The sequence below is a fragment of the Apium graveolens genome, chromosome 8, assembly GCF_009905375.1.
Source record: "Apium graveolens cultivar Ventura chromosome 8, ASM990537v1, whole genome shotgun sequence".
In the NCBI taxonomy this organism is placed as follows: domain Eukaryota; kingdom Viridiplantae; phylum Streptophyta; class Magnoliopsida; order Apiales; family Apiaceae; genus Apium; species Apium graveolens.
The window spans coordinates 127,017,035-127,042,409 of NC_133654.1; the positions used below are offsets into that span (position 1 = coordinate 127,017,035).

Here is a 25,375-nt window from a genome sequence, read left to right on the forward strand (position 1 = left end):
GTATAATTATGATCTAGTTCAAAATCAACCTATTAAACTTGTTAATGAATTTTGTTTCTGGGCATGCAAATCAATTCATTAGAACTTAAACATCCCTCTATTTGATATCACTACAATCAAATTAACATCAACCTACCAATCATAAATAGTTCATCCAACGGGATTATGTTATATGTATGCAAAATGCAACTAAATGGACTCACATAATAACACGAACAAACATGCAAACAAATATGAACTAAATGAACAGTCATGCAAAAATATGAATGTACTACAACTAATCATGCAATATTAATCTACATGGACTCAATACACAACTAATCCTTACATTATCACCCCCAAACTTCAAATTTTCAATGTCCTCATTGAAGGTAATAATAAGGATTTAAGACATACCTAGTCATCAGTAGGATCACCCTCCTCGGGAGGAGTATCAGGCAGCGGGTACACATAATCAGCTCGAAAAACAGGCCAATCGACCTCGACACCAGTGGCTCGGAAAGCAATTACCCAAATCCTGTGTCAAATCAGCTAAAAAATGATTGTGCATGTCATGCATCACATCTATACGCCTGGTCAATCGCCTATACTGAGCATCTCCAAGTCCAGAACTGTCCCCTGCCTGCTGAGCACGTGAAGATCTAGTGGCTCCACAAGAGGCCCTAGTAGCTGCCTGCTGTGCGTGAGAAGAACCCCCAACATATGTCTGATTAGCTGGCTGGCCACCTGGTAGATGATCATAAGTGTAGCCCAAACCCTTCTCGTCGGCCTTCCCACCATACCATTCCTTCAACTGCAGAATCGCTGAACTAATCAATGCGGGCACTCAGCATCTATAACTACTCATGATCGGGCCACCTGACACCAACAGTGGTGCATAACCTCGTAATAATGGAGGCTTGAGGAATCACCCCCGTGGTCCCTCCTCGCATAAACGCAACATGTTCTTATGAATCACCAAGACGAGATCCACATACTCTTCATTAAGAATCCCCCATAACAAAATAGCATGATCCACAGTAACTTCGTGCGAATGCGAAGATGGCATGATATTTGCACACACAAACAAGTGTCATGCCCTAACATGACATTTCATACACGTGGAAGGAAAAGTAAGCGGCTCATGTGTGCCCGCCTTGCACTTCTAATCCGTCCCAAGAACACATAACTCAGCCACAATATAGTCCAAATCAAAATCCTCTCTAGCCTTTTGTACCCAATCTTCAGCAGTAGGTTGCCTCGCAGGTTGATTGATAACCCTATGAATAGCCTCAGGGGTATAATCCATATTCAACCCATGAACCACAGAAAACCCATTCTTATCTGCCTTAACATTCATATAAAACTCCCGCACAATGCTCATCGGGACTGCAACGGGTGTCTCACAGAAAGTTTGCCATCCCAACCCAATAATCTTCTCCAAAAGCTTTCCGTCCTTCGCAGTGGGTAAGAAACCCCTCTCATTCGCAATCGATTTAGACATCAGCCTATTAAACTCAGCTTGTGCCTCCGGAGAAGAAAATCTATTCTTCGCGCCACTCGTGCTAGAATCCTCGGTGGCCGAGGGATGAGTGCTACTACTCCCAGTTGTTCTTACTCTCTTAGGTGCCATCACAATAGTAGAGTAAATATTTGGGTGTGCGTAGTGTATAGGATAAGCAAGGGTTTTGAGAATAGGAGATGTATATGTATAATAAGAGAAGATGTATATATATAGGCTAGGGAAAGGGATGGGTAGGGTTTAGATGTGTTTAGTAGGAAGAATTGGGGAGAAATTGTTTAAGAATTTGGGTGGGAGTGTTTCTGTTCTGATTTTTTTCTGATTTTTCTCTTCTTTTTTTTTATTTTCCAGGGGGTTAGCGCGGCCGCCCTCCTTCCAGCGCGGCCGCGCCGTGCTTCTGGAAAAATTCATATTTTTTTTTTGCTTTTTTTCCTTGTCGAACCTACTATATAACAAACATGGGTTGCCTTCCACGAAGCGCTTGGTTTATGTCATTAGCTTGACGTGAATCTTCGAATCAGGTTGTCGAAAGAATGGCGCTTACCATCTAAATGTTCGCCGTATCACCATAGTAATGCTTCAACCTCTAACCATTCACTTTGAACGCTTAGTCCGGATGCTTATCAAAAATCTCCACAGCTCCATGTGAAAACACATTATTGACAATGAACGGACCTGACCGCCTTGACTTAAGCTTTCTTGGAAAAAGCGGGGGACGAACGTTGAACAATAGAACTTGTTGACCAGGCATAAATGACTTGTACACCAACCTCCTATCATGCCATCTCTTAACCTTCTCCTTATATAACTTGTTATTCTCATAAGCCTGTAGTCAAAACTCATCGAGTTCATTAAGTTGAAGCATTCTTTTCTCTCCAGCAGCTGCCATATCCAGATTCAGCTTCTTCAAAGCCCAATATGCTCTATGATCTAGCTCTGCAGGTAAATGACACGCCTTCCCATACACCAAATGGAATGGTGACATTCCTAGAGGAGTCTTGTATGATGTTCTATAGGCCCACACAGCTTCATCTAGCTTCAACTACCAATCCTTCTTGATGGACTCACAACCTTCTCCAAGATTCGCTTGATCTCTCATTTCGACACTTCAGCTTGCCCATTAGTTTGAGGATGGTAAGCTGTGGAAAGATGATTCATATGATGTTTTTCGATCAATGCAGTGAACTTGCGATTGCAGAAATGCGATCCCTTATCACTGAATATAACCCTTGGAGTACCGAAACGTTTAAATATCTGCTTATGAAGAAAATTTATCACCACCTTCGCATCGTTGGTAGGCAGGGCTTTAACCTCTACCCATTTAGACACATAATCCACTACCAAAAGAATATATTGATTATTGCATGATGAGACAAATAGCACCATGAAGTCGATTCCCCAAACATCGAAAATCTCAACTTCAAGAAGAACATTGAGAGGCATCTCATCTCTCTTGGAGATATTTCCAACTCTTTGGCAGCAATCACATTTTGACACGAACTGATGAGCATCCTTAAACAAAGTAGGCCAGAAAAATCCTGCTTGGAGAATACGGGCAGCTGTTTTGTCTCCACCATAGTGACCACCATACATAGTAGAATGACAATCTCGCAGAATACCCTCCGTCTCACTATACGAATGAATCTTTTGATAATTTGATTTGCTCCATGTCTGAACAAAAATGGCTCATCCCATCGATACCACTTCACCTCATTTAGAAACTTCGTCCTTTGAGAATAGGAGAGGTCTGGGGGAATAACATTACTCACAAGATAGTTCACAATTTCTGCAAACCATGGTTCTTCTTCTTGCACCCCAAGAGGTTGCTCATCGGGAAAAGATTCATTGATTAACGTCTTATCTTGGGAAGCATTGCCTTGATCTTCCAGTCGTGAGAGATGATCTACTACTTGGTTTTCTATACCTGTTATGTCCTTGATTTCTAGCTCGAATTCCTGAAGCAATAGAATCCATCGAATCAAACGAGATTTTGAATCTTTCTTCGAGATCATATATCGAATAGCAGCATGATCAGTGAACACTCTCACTTTTGTCCCAAGTAAGTAAGATCGAAATTTCTTGAAACCATAGACAATCGCCAAGAGCTCCTTCTCGATAGTATTGTAATTTAGCTGAGCACCATTAAGGGTTTTACTAGCATAGTGAATCATATGGAATATGTTCTGATTTCTCTGGCCAAGAACCGTTCCAACTGCATAGTCACGAGCATCACACATCATCTCGAATGGCTCATTCCAATCAGGTGCAGTAATAACAGGTGTTTTAGTAAAACTCTTTTTCAAGCTCTCAAAAGCAGCTAGACATTTGTCATTGAATTTGGAAGGGACATCCTTCTCTAACAGATTGCACAAGGGTTTAGAGATTTTGGAGAAGTCCTTGATGAATCCCCAATAGAAACCCGCATGACCAAGAAAATTGCGGACTCCTTTAACTAAGATTGGTGGAGGAAGATTTTCAATAACCCCACCTTGGCCTTATCCACTTCAAGACCCTTGCTAGATACCCTCTTGCACCATGAAGTGACATTTTTCCCAGTTGGGCACCAGATTGGTCTCAACTCATCTTTTCAACACCATGGAAAGATTATGCAAGCACTCGTTATACGAAGTCCCAAATACAGAAATCATCCATGAACACCTCCACATTAGTGCCAATCATATTAGAGAATATGGCTATCATGCATCTTTGAAAAGTAGCAGGTGCACCACAAAGTCCGAAAGAAACTCGACGAAAAGCGAAAGTGCCAAAAGGACAAGTAAAGGTGGTCTTCTCTTGATCTTCTGGGGAAATGCAAATTTAATTATAGCCCGAATACCCATCCAGAAGACAATAATACTCATGACCAGCCAATCTTTCAAGCATTGGATCGATGAATGGAAGCAGGAAGTGATCATTCCTGGTGGCTTTATTCAGCTTTCGATAGTCCATGCATACTCTCCACCATGTGACTGTCCGAGTAGGAATGAGCTCGTTCTTCTCATTAGCGATAACTGTAATGCCTCATTTCTTAGGCACACATTACACCGGACTCACCCATGAACTGTTAAAAATAGGATAGATGATCCCTGCATCCAGCCATTTAAGAATTTCTTTCTTTATAACCTCCTTCTTGACAGGATTGAGTCTTCTCTGTTGCTCAACAGTTGGCTTACTTCCTTCCTCAAGCAGACTTTTATGTATGCAATATGAAGGACTGATTCCCTTGATATCTGCTATAGTCCATCCAATTGCTAATTTGAATTCTCTTAGAATTCTCAAGAGCATGTCTTCGTCACTACCTGAAAGGTCAGATGCAATAATAATAGGCAAACTAGATGCATCACCTATAAAAGCATACTCAGTGATCAGGCAGTGGTTTGAGCTCAAGTGTGGGAGCTTCCTCAATAGATGGTTTGAGACACTTCTGAGAATTTCTATGCTCTGATAATCCAAGAGACTTGAATGGAAAATCCAATATTCTTCTCCATGGAGAAGCATCCAAATACTGCAACTGCTCTGCTCCTTCTTCATCTTCACTATCATATTCCCCTATTATGGTTCTATCTAAGGCGTTCGTCCTTAGCATTTCATCAAGCTCCGCAGTCACTATAGAGTCGACTAACTCTACTTTAAATCATTCCTCTTCATCAGTAGGGAATTTCATTATGTTAAAGACATTGAAAGTCACGTCTTGACTCTGAACTCTCATTGTAAGCTCATCATTCTGTACATCGATCAGAGTTTGGCGTGTAGCTAAGAATGGTCTTCCCAAGATAATGGGAATCTTCTTATCTTCCTCGAAGTCCAGAATGACAAAATCAGTAGGAAAGATGAGTTTATCCACCTTAACCAAGACATCCTCCACTACACCTCGCGGATAAGTGATGGAACGGTCAACCAACTGTAAAGACATGTTTACCAGTTTTGGATCAGGCAGACCCAGTTTCTTGAAGACAAACAAGGGCATGAGATTGATGCTAGCTCCCAAGTCACACAAATACTTGTTAAAAGACAGATTGCCAATAGTACAAGGTATCATGAAGCTTCCTAGATCTTTAAGTTTAGGAGAGAGTTTCTGTTGCAGCATAACACTGCACTCTTCCGTTAGAGCAACGGTTTCCAACTCCTTAATTTTAGCTTTCGAGATAGAATACCCTTCATGAACTTAGCATAGCTTGGCATATGTTCCAGAGCTTCTGCAAAAGGTATGTTAATGTACAACTTCTTGAAAACCTCTAAAAACTTCGCAAATTGCTTATCGAACTTCTGCTTCTAAAGTCTTTTAGGATATGAAGGTGGAGGATACACTTGTTTGTCCCCTATTTTCTGCTCAGGAGAAGTGTTTTTAACCTCTTTCTTCTTTGTTTCAGTTTCTCCATCCTTTTTCTCAGCAAAATCATCAAAAATCTCATTGTCTGAATTTTTAGAGGGCACGGACGCGCTGCTTATGGGCGCGGGCGCGCCTGCATTCTGGAATTTTTTTTCAGAATTTTATTTTTCTTGATTTTGAGGGCTCGCGACCTTTCCAGATCTCAGGGTGATTGCCATAAGCTATTCTTTAACTTCTCTCTTGCTTGGATTAGCCTCCGTATCACTTGGAAGAGTTCCTTAAGTTTGGTTTAATAAGGCATTGGAAATCTGCCCAATCTGATTCTCCAGAGTCTTGATAAAAACTGCTTGGGTTTTGCACATAAGCCTCAACTCCTCCAATTCATATTTTTTATTAGAAGATGGACCGATACCTCCATGAGATTGTTGTTGCATTCCCTGTGGATGAAATTGCTGCCTTGGTGCATATGGTTGCTGAAAACCAGGATGATTGAAAGGCTTGTTTCCAAACTGCTGGAAAGGCTGTCATATTGCATTCGGATGATTGCGGTTATTAGGATGATAAGTAGCAGGAACATGTTGCTATGGCCTCTGAAAGTTGCTCACGAACTGAGCTGACTCATTAGAGATAGCACATTGCTCTGTCGTATGCGATCCTACACAAAGCTCATAAACACTCATTATCGGTTGAACACCATAGTTGGTCAGAGAATCGACCTTCATAGTCAACACCTTTAACTGAGCAACGATAGCTGTAGCTGTATCCACCTCCAGAATTCCTGCTACCTTGCCTTGTGGTAGCCTCTGAGTTGGATTATGATATTCATTCGTAGCCATCATCTCAATCAGAAAATAAGCTTCCTCATAACTCTTAGCCCATAAAGCTCCTCCTGATACTGCATCGATCATAGGTCTTGACTGTGCTCCCAAACCATTATAAAAGCAATTGATCACCATCCAGTCAGGCATTCCATGATGAGGACACTTCCTGAGCATCTCCTTGTAGCGCTCCCAAGCTTCACATAAAGATTCACCCGATTGTTACGCGAATTGAGTAAGAGCATTCCTGATTGCAGTTATCTTTGCCATAGGGAAGAATTTAGTAAAAAACTTTTGATCAAGATTTTCCCAAGTAGCAATAGAACATGGTGGTAGAGAGTGAAACCAGCTCTTAGCTTTATCCCTCAGAGAGAATGGGAAAAGTCTCAGTGTTGTGGATATGTTGTGAACATGATGATTTCATTAACAAAACACCTTAGTAGATTTAACTTAGTGAAAAATGTAGCACTCGACGGATAAGCAAATATAGTCCCGACGGATGACTCATTATAGTCCCGACGGATGACTCATTATAGTCCCGACGGATAATGATTTGTTATCCATCAAGTGAGTAGCTTATGTAAGAATAAGTCTGTAGCACATTTCTGCATAAATCTTTGTATAGATTCTGTAGTAGCAAATAAGTCATGTTGACTTTAATTAGATATGCAGAATAGGTTGATTAAATGTACATAATTGATGTCTTATAATTCTGCATAAATGAAATGAAGTCAACTGCCAAATAGCTACTCGACGGATGATCAACAAAGCTACTCGACGGATGATCAACAAGACAACTCGACAGATAATCATGTACTCAACGGATGATCAATTCAAATATCCGTTGACAGTGACAACACAGTCACATGCGTCGAGTGTATGTAAAAGGAATGTGGAAGCCTATTCAACTGGGTTTTTGAGAACAAAGAAGCATTGCCATTTCAATGCTTTTAAGAAGATATTCAAATATGTTGGAATAGAGTAATGAAGCTGCAGAGTATTAGACTTGATAGGTTTTGTTTTATTATCTTGTCTTATTACTTTGTAATCTTGGTAATATATAAACCAAGAAGTAGCAAATAGAACAAAAAAAATATTAAGAACATTTTCTCAGAGAAACATTTTGTAAGCTGTATTTCTTAGCATTTCTCTGTAAACTTAGTTGTTCATATTTGTAAGCAGCTGTGAGCTAATTTAGCTACACAGAGTTCTCTTGATATAATATATATCTCTGGTGGATACATTCAAATCCACCAGAAAGTTTTTAAAGACTTGTGTTTTTAATTACTTGTGTTTTGATTCATTCCTAGTTATTACTCCGCACTTTGCAAATCAATTCACACAGATATATATTTTAAGTTAGAACACTCTTAAACCAAGAAAAAGTTTCAAGAATTCCATTCAACCCCCCTTCTGTAATTCTTGTTGTATTGTTAGGGACTAACAATTGGTATCAGAGCAATCTCTTGATAAACAAAGAGTTTAAAGATCACAACAAAACAGCAAGATGAACAAGAAGGATGTTGGAGTCAAGATTCCTTTTTTGGACAAAGACAATTACCATCACTGGAAGGTAAAGATGCATCTTCATTTATTTTCTCAAGATGAGGCCTATGTAGACTGCATAGAGAGAGGCCCTCATGTACCAATGAGAGCTGCAACTGGAAATGAACCATCTATCCCCAAGCCAAGGCATGAATGGTCTGATCCTGATATTGAACAGGTCAGGAAGGATAAGAAGGCCATGAATATTCTGTTCAATGGAGTTGATGGTGACATGTTTGACAACATCATCAATTGCAAAACTTCCAAGGAAGTTTTGGATACTATACAGATTATCTGTGATGACACTGAACAAGTTAGAGAGAACAAGATGCAGCTGCTACTTCAGCAATATGAGCACTTTCATAGTGAAGACAATGAGTCTCTCACTGACATTTTTAGTAGATTTCAAAAACTACTAAATGCTCTGAAGTTGCATGGAAGGGTCTATCAGATAAAAGACTCCAATCTTAAGTTCCTTAGATCTCTTCTAAAGGAATGGAAACCTATGATAGTCTTATTGAGAAACTCTCAAGATTACAAGGAGTTTACTTTGGAGAGAATATATGGCATCCTGAAAACTTATGAGCTTGAAATAGAGCAAGATGAGAGGATGGAGAGAGGAGAGAAGAAAGGAGGATCCATTACACTAGTTGCTGAGTTAAAGAAAGAGAAGGAGGTGAAGATGGAAGCTGTTGAATCAACTTCAAAGTCTGTGAAAACAAGGGCAAGGGGCTGGTAGCAGAAAATGAAGATTCTTTGAGCCAAGATGACATGGAAGATATTGATGAACATCTAGCATTTCTCTCCAGAAGATTTGCCAAGCTCAAGTTCAAGAAGAACTTTGGAGCAGCTAAGCCAACTAGAAACATGGTGGATAAATCAAAATTCAAATGTTTCAAATGTGGCTTGGCAGGGCACTTTGCCAGTGAGTGTAGAAAGTCAGATTCCAACAAGAAAAGGTTTGATCCTGTGGATTATAAACAGAAATATTTTGAGTTGCTCAAACAAAAGGAAAAGGCCTTCATTACACAAGAAAATGACTGGGCATCAGATGGTCTGGATGAGGATGAGGATGTCAGCTATGTCAATCTAGCCCTAATGGTCAAGTCTGGTGAAATAGAGACAAGTTCTTCAAGTTATCAGGTAATCACCACTAACCTTGCATATTTATCTAAAGCTGAGTGTAATGATGCAATAAATGACATGTCTACAGAATTATATCATTTGCGTGTTACACTTAAGTCTCTTACTAAGGAAAATGCTAAAATCAAAGAAAACAATTTGTTTTTAAATGAGAGGAATAATGTGCTAGAGTCTCAGTTCATTGAATTTGAAAAATTGAGAATTGAGTGTAAAATTGCTAAGGATGAATTAACTGATTCCTTGAAGAAAGAGGAGATCTTGAAGTCTTGAAGAAGCAGCTTCAACGAGAACATGAGGTGATTAAGGCATGGAAAACATCTAGAGATGTTTATGCTCAAATCGCCGAAGTTCAAGGTATTGAGACCTTCTGTGATGCATCCTGGAAGAAGAATAAGGAGAAGTTGGAATCCAATTTGGTTGAAGGATTGCTGACAGATGTAGACTCGACGGATGATGAGAGTCATCCGTCCGATAACAAAAAGGGTTATCCGTCGAGTGACATAAATCCTCATCCATCGACTGTGAGCAAACCTGTGAGCAAAGCCAAACTTGCCAAGTTAAATGAGAGATATGGATCAGTTTCCAAGAATTTTGTTCCAGGAAAAACCAGTCAAGTGAAGAAGGAGAAAAAGGCTAATGTTGGTCATATGATTGTCTAGCAATTGAGTGACAGACTGGAAAAGATTGAGGTTAAAACAGAGGCTAAAAAGAAAAATAATAGAAATGGTAAAGTAGGAATTAACAAGCATCACATTTACACACCTGATAAATATGCTCCTAGAAAAATCTGTGTCAAGTGTGGTAGTGTAAATCACTTGTCTGTTAATTGCAAAACTGCCATGCCTACTTCCATATATGTGCCACCTCATTTTCCCACATGAATGCTATGCCTTCTATGCCTATGAATGCTATGTCTGCACAGAATATGAATGCACAATTTGCTAATATTCCATTTACACCTAACCTTTATTATGTTGCATTTAGTATTCCACAAATGACATTTAGCATGCCTTACTAGAATAACATGTTTACTAATAGCATGTCATTTCATGTTGATCAAAATATGCATGATAATTCTGCTGTAATGAATGGTTTCAAAGGTCCAACTCAAATGACTAAGGACGAATCTGATATCCCCAAGTCAAATAAGATCAAACCTAAGAAACAGAAAAAGAAAGATAACAAGGCAGGACCCAAGGAAACTTGGGTACCAAAATCAACTTGATTTGATTTTGATGTGTGCAGGGAAACAGAAAGAATCTATGGTACTTGGATTATGGCTATTCAAGACACCTGACTGGTGATTCTAGCCTGCTCACAGAGTTCAAGGAGAGAGCTGGCCCAAGTATTACTTTTGGAGATGACAGCAAGGGTTATACTGTGGGATATGGCTTGATTTCAAAAGGCAATGTCATCATTGAAGAGGTTGCCTTAGTGGATGGTCTCAAGCACAATGTGTTGAGTATCATCCAACTTTGTGATAAAGGCAATTCATTAACCTTCAACTCGGAAGCCTGTATTGTGACAAACAAAAGAAGCAACAAAGTGGTTCTCACTGGAGTGAGAAAAGAAAATGTGTACCTAGATGACTTCAACATATCAAATGCAGAATCTGTTAATTGTCTTCTCAGTAAAGCAAGTCAGGATGAAAGTTGGTCATGGCACAAGAAGCTATCCCATCTAAACTTCAAGACCATGAATGAACTTGTAAAGAAAGAACTGGTTAGAGGCATTCCTCAAGTGGAGTTTTTTAAGGATGGATTATGTGATGCCTCCCAAAAAGGAAAGCAGATCAAAGCATTATTCAAAAAGAAGCTTGATTCATCAAATGAAGAACCTTTGCAACTGCTACACATGGATTTGTTTGGACCAGTCAATGTATTGTCAATTTCAAGGAAAAGATTTTGCTTGGTATTTGTTGATGATTTCTCAAAGTTCTCTTGGACACATTTCCTAAAGTCTAAAGATGAGGCTAGTGAAATCATTATCAATCACATAAGGCAAGTCAATAATCATCCTGATTTCAAAGTTAGAAGAATCAGGAGTGATAATGGAACTGAGTTCAAGATTTCTACTATGAAAGCATTCTGTGAAGAAAATGGAATTATGCATGAGTTTTCAGCAGCAAGAACTCCACAACAAAATGGAGTAGTAGAAAGGAAAAACAGATCACTTATTAAAGCTGCAAGGACAATGCTTGAAGAGTCTAAGTTACCAACATATTTTTGGGCTGAAGCTGTAAATACTGCATGCTACACTCAGAATATATGTCTGGTTAATCAAGCAAAATGCATGACTCCCTATCAATTGTTCAAGAATAAGAAGCCAACTCTAAATTTTCTTCATGTCTTTGGCTGTAAATGTTATATCTTGAGAAATCAAACTGATCAGAATGGGAAGTTTGATGCTAAAGCAGATGAAGGAATTTTTGTTGGATATGCTATTAGTAAAGCATACAAAGTCTACAATCTGAGAACCAACATTATTGTGGAATCAATACATGTTGTGTTTGATGATAAAAAGATTGAAGGACTACAAGATGGAGATTACCATGAGAGCCTCAAGTTTGACAATGTGGAGATGGTTAGTGATGACACTGATGATGAAAGTGATTAAGAAACTACTACTAATGATAGTGCAGGAAAATCTACCTCCAATAAAGTTATTAACTCAACATCCGTCGAGTTACAAAATGCATCATCCGTCGGTAGACAACCTGCATCATCCGTCGAGAGATAATTAGCCTCATCCGTCGGTACTCAAAATTCACCATCCGTCGGGTTATCAAAAGGAGCTGAAAGTCAGAATAGATCACTTACAGAAAATTCCCCTCTCTCAAATCAAATATCCATAAACTCAGGGGGAGTTTCAAATAATCAAAACTCAATCACACATCAAAACAACAATGAGGCCTCTTCATCTAGAGCTAATCTACCTCAACAAAGGAAATGGACAAAGGATCATCCCTTTGAGCTTATCATAGGTGATGTATCTTCTAGAGTTCAAACTAGGAGAGCAACTCAAGGAGAATGTATATACAGTAGCTTTCTCTCTAAGGAAGAGCCAAAGAAGGTAGAAGAAGCTTTGTTGGATCCTGATTGGATTTTAGCTATGCAGGAGGAGCTAAACCAATTTGAAAGGAATAAGGTATGGAAGCTGGTACCCAAGCCTAAAGGAAAGAAACCTATAGACGCCAAATGGGTATTCAGAAACAAGATGGATGAAAATGGCATAGTAGTCAGGAACAAAGCTAGATTGGTTGCTAAGGGTTATTGTCAAGAAAAAGGAATAGATTTTGATGAAACATTTGCTCCTGTTGTAAGACTTGAAGCCATCAGAATTTTCTTAGCCTATGCAGCCCATGCCAATTTCAAGGTCTATCAAATGGATGTCAAGAGTGCCTTTCTAAATGGAGATTTGGAGGAGGAAGTCTATGTCAGTCAGCCTCCTGGTTTTGAAGACTCAAATTTCCAAGATTATGTCTACTATCTATTGAAAGCACTCTATGGACTGAAGCAAGCACCTAGAGCCTGGTATGACACTTTATCAAAGTTCCTTTTGGAAAATCACTTCACAAGAGGTACTGTAGATAAAACTTTACTCTTTAGAAATATTAATGGCTCTAGTATACTTGTTCAAATTTATGTAGATGACATTATTTTTGGCTCTACAGATGAAAAACTTTGCAAAAAGTTTGCCAAATTGATGCAAAGTAAGTATGAAATGAGCATGATGGGAGAACTAACTTACTTTCTTGGCTTACAAGTTAAGCAAGTTAGTGATGGAATATTCATTAGTCAAACTAAATACATCTATGATCTATTAAAGAAGTTTGAACTAATGGATTGCACATCTGCAAAAACTCTCATGGACACTGCAACTAAACTTGAATTAAACACTACTGAAAAGTCTGTGGATATTTCAAGTTATAGGGGCATGGTTGGCTCACTTCTGTACTTAACAGCTAGTAGGCCAGATATAATGTTTGCTATATGTCTTTGTGCTAGATTTCAGGCTGATCCTAGAGAATCTCACTTAGTAGCTATTAAGAGAATTTTCAGATATCTCTAGGGAACACCAAATCTTGGCATTTGGTACCCTAGAGATTCTGGTTTTGATCTAACTGGTTATTCAGATGCAGATTATGTAGGTTGTAGAATTGATAGAAAAAGTACAACAGAAACTCTTCAATTTCTAGGAAACAAGCTTGTGTCCTGGTTCAGTTAAAGCAAAATTCAGTTTCTACTTCTACAGCTGAAGCTGAATATATTGATGCTAGCAGTTGCTGTGCACAGATTTTGTGGATGAAAAACCAATTGCTAGACTATGGTCTGCAAGTGGAAAGAATTCCCATTTTCTGTGATAACACAAGTTCAATTGCCATCACTGAAAATCCAGTACAGCATTCAAGGACAAAGCACATAGACATCAAGTACCACTTTATAAGGGAACATGTAATGAATGGTACTATGGAACTACATTTTGTTCCAAGTGAAAAGCAGCTTGCAGATATATTTACCAAGCCACTGGATGAATCCACCTTTTCAAGGTTGGTAAGTGAGTTAGGTATGCTAAATTATTCTTAAAATTTTTACAGATATTTTGCAAGTTGTAATACAGCCAGAAATTTAATTGATTTTTCAGTCTTGGATGAAATTTTGGCTAAGTCAAAATTTGCATCCCGACGGATGATCATTATCCATCGAGTTTGATCATCCGTCGGTATAAAAGTATCAAATAAAAAGCAATTACTTTTCTGGAATATTTTATGACTCGACGGATAAATGATTTATCCTCATCCGTTGAACTGTCTTATTCTTATCCGTTGATTCTCTGAATATTATCCATCGAGTCTACTTATAGTTTGTAAGCATAACACGATGGATAATTGATGGAATTTTTACAGTTTATTTTTTTAACGGCTATTTTGGGCAATTTTTATTGGTTACTTTAATATTTTTTGACAGTTATTTTTGAGACAGTATAAAAGCTTAATTCATTTCCATTACTTTTCTTTTATCATTCTCAAATCTTTTGCTCTAAATTCTCTCTTTCTCAAAAGCAATTATCATCTCTATCTCTGCAATTTCCACTCTCTAATAATGGCACCAGTTGTCAAGATCATGTCACAAACTGGATTCATCTATGAGAAGAACAACTTCACGGCTCTAGTAAACAAGGGGATTCAACAGTCTAGTGACTACCACAAAATGATGGATTTTGTGAAGAACTGCAAACTCAACTATGCCATGCTAGAATCACCCACCATCTTCTGTGAGGTTGTTGAGGAAATATGGTCAACTGCTGTATGCAACTCAACTGATAAGACCATCACACTCACTATTAAAGGTAAAGAATTTTATATTAACAGTGATGTCGTTAAAGCATGTTTCAAAATTCCTGATAATACTGTAACTTCACCACACACAGACACTGACATTGTTAATATGCTTAACTCCATGAACTATGCACTCTCTATTTCTAAGTTAAGTGAAATTAGGAGATTGGGTCTTAGGAAGGAATGGAGTTATCTATGTGATGTAGTTACTAAGGTATTCTCTGGTAAAATCAGTAATTTTGATTCTGTCAATATCTCTATGCTTAACATGCTTTACATGCTAGTTACTGATAAGTACTTTAACTTTAGTGATCTTGTTTTGTTTGAGTTGGGGTTTAAGTTAGGAGAGTTAAATAAGAGGGGTAAAAATGTTTACTATGCTAGATTTTTCATGATGTTAGCTAACCACCTCTCTGAGGGAATTGTGCTTGAGAACCCAACCAATAAACTAGATTGTTGGGTTCAAGAGAGAAGAATTATTGCAGATTTGAACAGGGAAAACCATCACAAAGAGGTGTCATTCTTCTATTTCCCTGTAATGGAAGCACCTCAGGTAAGTGAGGTAAGTTCAGTTATCCCTACTCTTCCAATTTCTTCAATTTCTTTGCAATCAAGTGTAGCTATGGCAACTGTGTCATTGACCCAACAGTTGCCTACCCAAGATACCAAATTAACAAAAAATTCTAAATCCAAGTCAAAGAAAGCCCCCTATGGTATCTCTCAAAAGATGCCAGTTGTAAAATCCACCAAACCAAAAGATGGGAGTGTGAAGGTGGGTAAGGTAGGTGAGGGACAGGGTGAACATAAAAGAAACCCTAAGGATAAGGTTGGAGAGGTGAGTGTTTCCCAGCCTAGCCACACTGCAGTTTCGTAACAGACTGCTAGGCTTAATAAGAAAATTAGCTCATTGATAGTTGCATCCTCCCAAAAGGATGTGACTATTGAACAAAGCTCTCAGCCAAGAGCACAGGCCAAAAGGGTAAGGGACACAAGCTCACCCAAAACCTATGAAGAAAGAAGAAATCAAAAACCATTGGGGATGCACAGGGTACACACACTGTGCAAACTGGTGCTAAAGATACAGTCACTGCACCTTCACAAAGTCAGTTTGATGTGGCTCCAATAAATGTGGAGTCACAGCTAAAATCCTTAGTGATAGAAGCACCCCAAACACCAAATTCTCCCACAAACTCTCTAGATGTGGACATGATCAACACATCAATTCATGATTCCCCTTCTTTAACTCTATTGGGGAAGCAAAAATCTAGTGCAAGTGAGCATCATCTTTTGGATGATTTGTTGGCTCACTTTCCAATTCTTTCAGGAATTGTTGAGACATCTGTGCCAAAATTCTCATCAATCTGCACAGAGTCCACAATAGTTTCCACTCCAAACTCATTTATTCCTACTCTCTCGATGGATATTGTTCATCCGTCGAGTAGTGATTGTATCCCGACGGATAAGCTTAACAGCAGCTATCCGTCGGATATCCAAACTACTACCCCGACGGATGTCCCCTATCCATCGAGTGTCTCTGCACAGCTTCAAATTTCCTCAATTATCTCAAGTGCAGAAGACTTAGTAGTAGTACAATCACTTCTAGGATTGAGGGAAGGGAGTGAAAATATGAGTGAGAGTCTGGGTTGCTCCCAGGAAAAAGGAGAGGAAATGAGTGAACAGATGCAATCTATTTCTTCAGGATTGGCAAAAGAGAGTGAGAGGAGTCCCACCTTAGATGGTGAGGGTGAGGGTGTGAGGTTGGGGAGCCAAGGTGAGACCTTGATGCAAGAAAAGAGAGATCATGGGAGAAAAGCAGGTACTGAAGATATAAGGGTGGATGTTATTGTAAGTGAGTTAATGAATGTCCACGATGCAGACAGGGAGGGACTATCTCAGCAACCTCAAGTTATTATAGATTCCACCTCCCTTAATGCTGAGACATTTACTCACCCTGTTCCAACATATCAACTTCTAGCTGAACAGGGCAATGACAATGCAGAAAGGATGCTTAACTTGGTGCACACCACAAAGTGAATGCTAAGAGCTAAGGATGCCATCACAGCTTTGCCCTGTACAGCTGGTGATGTTGATTATGAGACTGGTGGTTTAGAAGAATTCTTTGGAGGTGAAGGTGGAGATAGTGAAGAAGAGCCATTGGAGATAGGGGGAGAAGTAGGCTCCAGTTCAAGATCAGGCATGCCATCTTGGGCATTTTTAAAGCACTGTGATGAACACTACTTAAGACAACCCTGATTCAACTCATAAATCAGACAAATTCTGCTCTTCAAACCACCACAAATGCCAACACCAAAAAGCTCCTTCAAGCACATCTTGCCTCTCTGCAACTATAACAAATTCAAGGTTTTCAACATGCTCGAGATGTCAACACTATCAAGGGTGATATTTATGAGATGAAAAAGGCCATTTATGACAAGATGGACTCTAAACTTCCAGAAGCTACAATGCTTGACATCAAGATACAACTCAGTAAAAATTCTGATCTTGCCACAAAGATAGATGCCTTAGATAGAAGAATGTCAGCAATGGAAGCATCTCTTACAGCAATTCATCTACACCAAGCTCAAGAGACAGACTTGCTTCAGGAACTGGTGGCTGCACAGACCTCCTCTACTCAACTTGCTGATAACAAAAAGGGGGAGAAAGAGGATTCTAGGAGTGAGGGGGAGCAAAAAGTGCTCAATATTCACGTTAGCAAGGTAATTGTGCCTACAATTACCATCTCAAAGCCACCGACTAAGGATAGTATTGATCTGATAAATGAAGCAGCAGCCAATATAAGAGCAGCTGATAAGGAACAGTTGATTCCAATCAACTGGGAGAAAATTGATAAGGACATTCAAAAGAAGTTTGGGCTAGCAAAGAAGCCAGAAAAGTCAGCCAGTCATCACTCTCAAGTCAGGGAAATCTCTGTGAATGAAATAAGCATGAACTATCTGGAAAGAGGACAGCCATCATGCTTCAAATCTCCAAAGGCTGAAATAATTTTGAAGCCAAGGGTGAACTATCCAAAATAATTACTAAAGAACCCCTTGGACACAGTGTATGAGACACCTAAGCCAGATGAGAAGAAACTGTTATCAAGATCCATTGCCTTCTACAAGGATCCAGCTGATTCAGCTTTGAAAAGGAGAATTGCTAAAGTTTTCAGGAATGGTAAAGAAATTTGTGTGGTGGCTAGACACCCTCAATTTGTTAAAGCAAAGAGAGAAGAAAAGGCAAGATTGAAGCAAGAAAAGAAGCAAGCTGCTCTAGATGCTAAAAAGATTAAATAATGGAAAGAGCAAGCTGCTATCTTAGCCAAATTGCAAGCTGTGAAAACCACTCAACAAATCTCTGCCAAGCCATCTGAAATCACTGAATCTCAAGATCTAAAGAAGCAAAGTGAACCACAACAGAAGAAGTCTCACAGATACAAGGAATTGGCTAAAAGAACCAAAAGGAAATTGGACCTTGTTGATAAAGAATTGGAGGATCAATTTCCCAAGGAATCCACTCCAACTACAACTCAAGCATCAAAACCCTCAGTGGTATTTGAAGATATTAAGGTGGTGGATCCTTACAGGAACATTCATGGTGAACCTATTGTTCCCAAGGATGAACCAATAGACTGGGAAAGTCTACCAATTCCTGATTTCCATTTGCCAATCCTTGCCAAGCCAAAGAGAACAAAGTCAAGGGCAGTTAAGAAAGTGAAGCTGTCACCTCTCAAATCCAAATCTCTAGCCAAAGCTCAATCCAAAGTCAAGAAAGGAGAATACATGTACATCTGTGACATCAAGGAATTCTCAGATCTAAACCTCTATCTAGATGAACTGGAAGAAGTTAGAGGGATTGATGCTTGTAGGAATCTACCTGAAAGGTTAGTGTTCAAGTACAAGGGAGGAAAAGAGATACAGCGGCCACTTCACAGGATCCATCAAGAAAGCCAATCTGTGCTGATTAAGGTTTATTCATCATTCAAGAAGAACTTTGGATTCAATGTTACAGCAAGAAGACTTGTTCTCAAGAAGATTGAAGAACTGAGGAGTATTAGAGCCAAAGATGCACTTCCAAAGACTCTTACTATTCCCTACACAGGAAGTAGAGTGCATCTAAGGCCCTACTGGCTGATGGAGTTCATGGATGACAAAGGAGTTAAAAAAAATTTCAGATTAGAAGACCAATTGAGCATCTCTAGTAATGAGACTCTTTTGGAAATGCAAGAAAGGCTAACTCTCTCAGAATCTGATGAACTGGAATTCCACAGATAGCTTCAAAATCAGATAGAAGAAAACAACAGAAAGCTTGAAAAGAGATCCAGATCTTCAAGGAAATAGATTAATCTGCTCAGGCTAGGGGAGCACTTTGAAAATGACTGTGAGCCAATCTTTGTACATTTTGTTATTTGAAGCGCTTTACAGTTTTATCTACTTTCCTCTTAAAATTGTATTTTTAGGGTGTTTTGTTATCATCAAGTTTCTCTTAATTTATGCCTACAAATCCAGTAGACATAAATTGGGGGAGATTGTTGTGGATATGTTGTGAACTTGATGATTTCATTAACAAAATACCTTAGTAGATTTAACTTAGTGAAAATGTAGCGCTCGACGGATAAGCAAATATAGTCCCGACGGATGTCTCATTATAGTCCCGACGGATGACTCATTATAGTCCCGACGGATAATGATTTATTATCCATCAAGTGAGTAGCTTATGTAATAATAAGTCTGTAGCACATTTTTGCATACATCTTTGTATAGATTATGTAGTAGCATATAAGTCATGTTGACTTTAATTAGATATGCAGAATAGGTTGATTAAATGTATATACTTGATGTCTTGTAATTCTGCATAAATGAAATGAAGTCAAGTGCCAAATAGCTACTCGACGGATGATCAACAAAACTACTCGACGGATGATCAACAAGACAACTCGACGGATGATCATGTACTCAACGGATGATCAATTCAAATATCCGTTCACAGTGAAAACACAGTCACATGCGTTGAGTGTATGCAAAAGGAATGTGGAAGCCTATTCAACTGGGTTTTTGAGAACAAACAAGCATTGCCATTTCCATTCTATTATGAAGATATTCAAAGATGCTGGAATAGAGTAATGAAGCTGCAGAGTATTAGACTTGATAGGTTTTATTTTATTATCTTGTCCTATTACTTTGTAATCTTGGTAATATATAAACCAAGAAGTAGCAAATAGAACAAAAAAAAGCTAAAAACATTTTCTCAGTGAAACATTTTGTAAGCTATATTTCTTAGCCTTTCTTTGTAAACTTAGTTGTTCATATTTGTAAGCAGCTGTGAGCTAATTTAGCTACAAAGAGTTCTCTTGATATAATATATATCTTTGGTGGATACATTAAAATCCACCAAAAAGTTTTTAAAGACTTGTGTTTTTAATTACTTGTGTTTTGATTCATTCCAAGTTATTACTCCGCACTTTGCAAATCAATTCACACAGAGATATATTTTAAGTTAGAACACTCTTAAACCAAGAAAAAGTTTCAAGAATTCCATTCAACCCCCTTCTATAATTCTTGTTGCATTGTTAGGGACTAACACTCAATTTCCCAGCATCTTCAGAAACATTATTGAACTTGAATGTGTCGCAGATCTTGATGAAATCCCTAATGTGCATATTGGGACCTTTCATTGGAGAACCCCCAAACTGAACTGAATTTTTGTACCATCTGATTCCTGCCAGGCTTGATCTCAAAGGTATTAGATGTGATAGCTGGCCTGACAATGCTAGATTGCATGTCATTGATCTTTGGTTAAGAAAAATCCATCAACACTTTTGTTGTTGCTACTAGTTCTCCCATTGCAATGATCGTTTCTTCTTCAACTTTCTCAACTTCTTCAAAAACTTCTTCCACTTCTTCAACTACTTTATCTTCTTCAATTATTTCCTTTCGAGATTGAGACTGTGTTCGCATACACGCTCTCTAGAGTACCTGAAACACAACAAAGTACCATTATAAGTAAAATAGTCTGAGTCAGTGAACTTTAACGACCACTGATGTCAAGCACATAAACTAAAATTTAACACCGAGTACCCGGCAGCAGCGCCAAAAACTTGTTCGCACTAAAACACATGCGAAAATACACGCAAGTGCACATGATCACAAGTAGTATAAGATATAAGTCAAGTTCGTTCCCACAGGGATTGATTTAAGTTAAGTTCAGATTATGCACTTATGCAACAATGTATGATTATCGTTCACACCTAAAACAAGTAACAAATTGAGTTTATTAACTACTAAAGAGATTATACTAGAAAACTTAAACTAAGAGATTAAAAAGTTATTTACTTATATAAGAATAAAACATGGGATTCTAACTTCATTAAATACTTCATTCAAAGTTTATGTCTTTATCAATAGTATGCGATGGTGATGATAACTAATCAGATAACACGAAATTAGTTTACGTTATCTTTCGATATACATATACCCTACTACTAAACATCCACAATCAAGATAGAAGTTGAGTAGAAACCAATTATGCTTAGACCATATATGTTTATAGAATTTGAAAACATAACGGTTAAAGAGCAGGTTATCTATTATGATTACATAGGGTGTGTAAGATGGTTAAAATTACACTACGAATTATGCATGGCAATTCACACATAAACTTATGCTAGCATGACAAGTTCTAAATCTCTATATTCACTTTCGCTTCAATAGAGATTAATAAACAATCTTAGATGTTAGCTACGCATCAAAGACAAATAAGCACAACCAAACTAGGAAATCATAAATCACCACACACTAAAGATTTAGAACAATCAACTATTAAAATCCATAAGTAAATCCGTTAGAACCCCATGACAATAATTAGTTCATGATCGAACACATCGTCACCATGGGTTCCAATGAAAACATGATAGTAATTAAGTTCAGAAAACTATGAGATAATATAGAAGTACTAAGGTTTAGAATGAAATAAAAACAAGCATCCAAAATATCGACTAAATCAAAGAATACACAAGAATAAACTCTAGCCAATCTCCTTTCTTTTCCTCCAGCTTGGCCTTTAAAGTATGCTTAATGATCTTGTTTATGGCTTTAGTCTAGCCATTACTTTGTGGGTGATAGACTGCAGCGAAATCTTTCTTGATGTTCAAGTCTTTGCAAAGCTTCCTCAACTCTATACTGTTAAACTATTTTTCATTGTCAGATATGAGTTTATACGAAATACCAAATCTGCAGACTATAGAATTGAAGATGAAATCTTTGATTTTCTTAGCCGTGATCATGGCCAATGGCATAGCTTCCGACCACTTTGTAAAATATTCAAAAACCACCGCGACATAATTCACACCCCCCTTGGCCTTGGGAATTTCTCCATTGAGATCAATTCCCCACATAGCGAAAGGCCAAGGACTTGCCAATAAAGTTATGGATGTTGCTGGGGCGTTAGAATAATTAGAAAATCGTTGACAACGATCACACGCCATAACAAACTTGAAAGCATCTTCTTTCATGGTCGGACAATAATATCCATGCTTATGGACTTTTAATGCCTGCGAACTACCCCCGAGTGGTTTCCATAAATACCATCATGTATCTCTCTAAGAGTGTAATTTCCTTCTTCCAGATCTATATATCGTAAAAGAGGCTGATTAAATCCTCTCTTAAATAGCACCCCATCATACTCAACGTACTTCGTAGCCTGATCATAAAGGCATCGAGCCTGTAGCTTGTCTTCCGACAAAGTCCTTGTGTGGATATATTTGTGAATAGGGGTCATCCAAGTTTCCAGCGGGACATCTTGCATCTGAAACACACTCATTTCTGGAATACTCGGAATTTCCTGAATTCCCAAGGGAATTTGTCCCAGCAACACGCCGTCCATCTGTGACCCTATTTTTGCCAAGGCATCCGCATTTCCATTCTATTCTCTTGGCACACCTTTCAGCTTAGCACTTCCAAATCTTTGAATCAAACACTGCACATATTTTAGATATAATTCAGTCTAAGGGCCTCGGGCCTGGAACCCTCCATTAACCTGATTTACAACCAATTCTGAGTCACTTCGAGCTATCAAATTTACAACTCCTACCTCCAATGCTATCTTCAGACCATTGATCAGGGCTTCATATTCGGCGTCATTGTTGGTGACATAAAACTTGAAGTGAATGGCACTCATCAAGTGATGTCCTTCCGGGGTAACCAAAATAATTCCTGCCCCTGCTTCATTATTATTCACAACCCCATCAACATTTAGAATCCACCAAGGGTGTGGGAACTCTTCTCTCACTTGGTCAAGGACATTTCCCTGTGAGGAAGGTTCTACCAACACTATAGCCTTCTCGTCCACTTCGGAATCAAACTCAAGGATGAAATTAGCCAATGCCTGCCCCTTAATTGTTGTACGAGGGCAATATTCCAGATCGAATTATCTCAATTCTACCCCCCCCCCCCATTTTAGCATTCTACCTGATGACTCTGGCTTATGCAAGATGTGTCTTAGAGGGTAAGCAGTGCGGACTTCTATTCGATGAGCTTGGAAGTATGGCCTTAGCTTTCGTGTTGCAAGGATGAGGGCGTATACTAATTTTTCCATGCTAGTGTATCTGGTCTCTGTATCTAACAATCTCTTACTCACATAGTACACTGGTGCCTGTTGGCCCTCTTCCTCTCTTACCAAAGCCGCACTGATGTAGTATTCTGAGACATTCAGGTAGAGAATCAATGTCTCCGCATCTCCTGGCTTTGCCAACATAGGAGGATTCCCCAACTACTCTTTGATTATCTGAAAAGCTTCCTCACAGTCCGAGGTCCACACAAAATCCTTTCCCATGCCTTCAATTGCCTTAAAGAATTCTTTACATCTATCCGAAGATTTTGAAACAAATCTATTCAATGTTGCAATTCTTTTCGTCAAACTTTGTACCTACTTAACGTTGGTGGGAGATTTCATATCCAGCAGAGCTTTGATTTTTACGGGGTTTGACTCGATTCCTCGGTGGTTTACCATGAACCCCAGGAATTTCCCTCACTCCACGCCAAATACATAATTTTTAGGATTCATCTTCATTCGATGCCTTCTCAGAATGTGTTACATTTCAGTCAAATACGCTATATGATCCTCCACTCTCTTAGACTTTACCTGCATATCGTCCACATATAATTCCATTGTTTTCCCGAACTACCTTTAAAACATCTTGTTTACCAACCTTTGGTAAGTTGCTCTGGCATTGATTAGACCAAATGGCATCCTAATGTAGCAATAGAGAGCTCTACCGGTAATGTAGGAAGTGTGTTCTTGGTCAGTCTCATACATGGGAATTTGATTATAGCCAGAGTATGTGTCCATGAAACTCAGCAAAACATGTCCTGTCGTAGCATCAACCCACTGATCAATTCTTGAAAAAGGGAAGTTATTCTTTGGGCAAGCCATGTTTAGATCTGTGAAGTCCACACAAGTCCTCCACTTCCCATTAAGTTTTTTCACTAACTCCAGATTTGCTAACCATTTCGGGTAAAAATATTCTCTGATTGACCTGACGTCCAAGAGTTTATCCACTTCCTCAGCCAAGGCTACAACCCTTTCTCCACTTACAGCCCTGTGTTTTTTTCGAATCCCTTTATATTTGTGATCGATATTCAATCGATGGCACACATGACTTTCAGATCAATTCCAACCATTTCTGAGTGGTTCCAAGCAAACATATCAAGATTTGCTAAGAGAAATTTTGAAATTCCTTCCTTCAGCATCAAATTTAGCTGAGATCCAATCCTCAAAACTTTGCTTTGATTTTCCTTGTCGATTCGAATTTCAATCGTATCCTCAGCTAGCCCCACTTTCTCTGTGGGAATCGGTATCCGTGGATCCAAATCGAGCTGATTATAATCCTCGTCACTTTGTTTAGAAGGCGCATCCTCTAGGGGAGGAGCATCAATTTCCTTTCTGGAAGAAGGCGCGCCCTGCATAACAGGGGCATCAACTTCTTTTCGATTCTGGACACGAGAAGGCGCACCCTGAGGTTCAGGGGCATAAACTTCTCTTGAGTTTCTTGGTTGTAAGGGCGTGCCCTCAGTGAGAGGGTCATCTACCTTATACACAGTTTGCTTGAGGCTCTACAAAACATTAGTTATCCCTTCGAGCCTCTCCCCATTGAAGTTTCCTTGTATTATGTGGTCACTTGGGTCTCTTCATCTTCCAATATTGGAACCCTAAGAGTGTCTTCTAAAAATAGCGTTGCAGAATATAACTTGGCAGAGTATTCATCTCATTGTTCAACATAGTAATGGACACGAATCTCTTCGATCGGTTGCTCGATGCTTCCTTCTAACTCATCATCTGATGCATCTCCGACTTGGGCATCCTTTCTCCTAAAACCCCTCATCGTCTGTCGGTAACATTCCTGGGAGTCATATTGAGACCCTTTTATGCTGCATACCCCCCTCGGGGTTGGGAGTTTGATTGTGAGATGGTGGATCAAAGTGATGACCCTCATTTTTCTGAGAAATGGTCATCCCAACAGCACATTGTGGGATGATTCCTGATTTAGGACCTTAAACTCTAGCATCTTTGTTAGGAACAATAGGTTTTCTCCCAAGGTGAACGGAAAACGAATTGATCCCATGACTCTAACCCATTCTTTAGCAAAACCATATACCCAAGAATCCTCTCCAGACATATCTTGATCAGGTAAACCCATCTTTTTATAG

At 38.9% G+C, this 25,375-nt stretch overlaps 2 protein-coding genes and 1 non-coding gene across 3 annotated transcripts; 1 reads left to right on the top strand and 2 right to left on the bottom strand.

Annotated features, from left to right (window-relative positions):
* Nucleotides 1–6,797: 6,797 nt before the first annotated feature.
* LOC141682286 (small nucleolar RNA R71) lies at nt 6,798–6,904 on the top strand. The gene has a single exon (XR_012559688.1). It is a non-coding gene; the product is annotated as a small nucleolar RNA R71 (small nucleolar RNA).
* Nucleotides 6,905–21,858: 14,954 nt separating this feature from the next.
* LOC141679977 (uncharacterized) lies at nt 21,859–22,182 on the bottom strand. The gene has a single exon (XM_074486326.1). It carries the CDS (start codon nt 22,180–22,182, stop codon nt 21,859–21,861), a length of 324 nt encoding a protein of 107 aa, XP_074342427.1.
* A 491-nt stretch (nt 22,183–22,673) lies between these two features.
* Nucleotides 22,674–23,423, bottom strand: LOC141679979 (uncharacterized). Its single transcript, XM_074486327.1, has 2 exons — nt 23,138–23,423; nt 22,674–23,017 (listed from the first exon to the last, which is right to left on the bottom strand). Exons 1-2 carry the CDS (start codon nt 23,421–23,423, stop codon nt 22,674–22,676), a joined length of 630 nt encoding a protein of 209 aa, XP_074342428.1.
* Between the last annotated feature and the right edge of the window lie 1,952 nt (nt 23,424–25,375).

What these genes read in the sequence shown, in the direction of transcription:
- LOC141679977 (XM_074486326.1), bottom strand. Translation starts at nt 22,182, where the DNA reads ATGAAAGAAGATGCTTTCAAGTTTGTTATGGCGTGTGATCGTTGTCAA.
- LOC141679979 (XM_074486327.1), bottom strand. Translation starts at nt 23,423, where the DNA reads ATGTTGGCAAAGCCAGGAGATGCGGAGACATTGATTCTCTACCTGAAT. An exon ending in GCATAAGCCAGAGTCATCAG is followed by an intron (nt 23,018 to 23,137) that starts GTAGAATGCTAA and finishes TTGATTCCGAAG; the next exon opens with TGGACGAGAAGGCTATAGTG.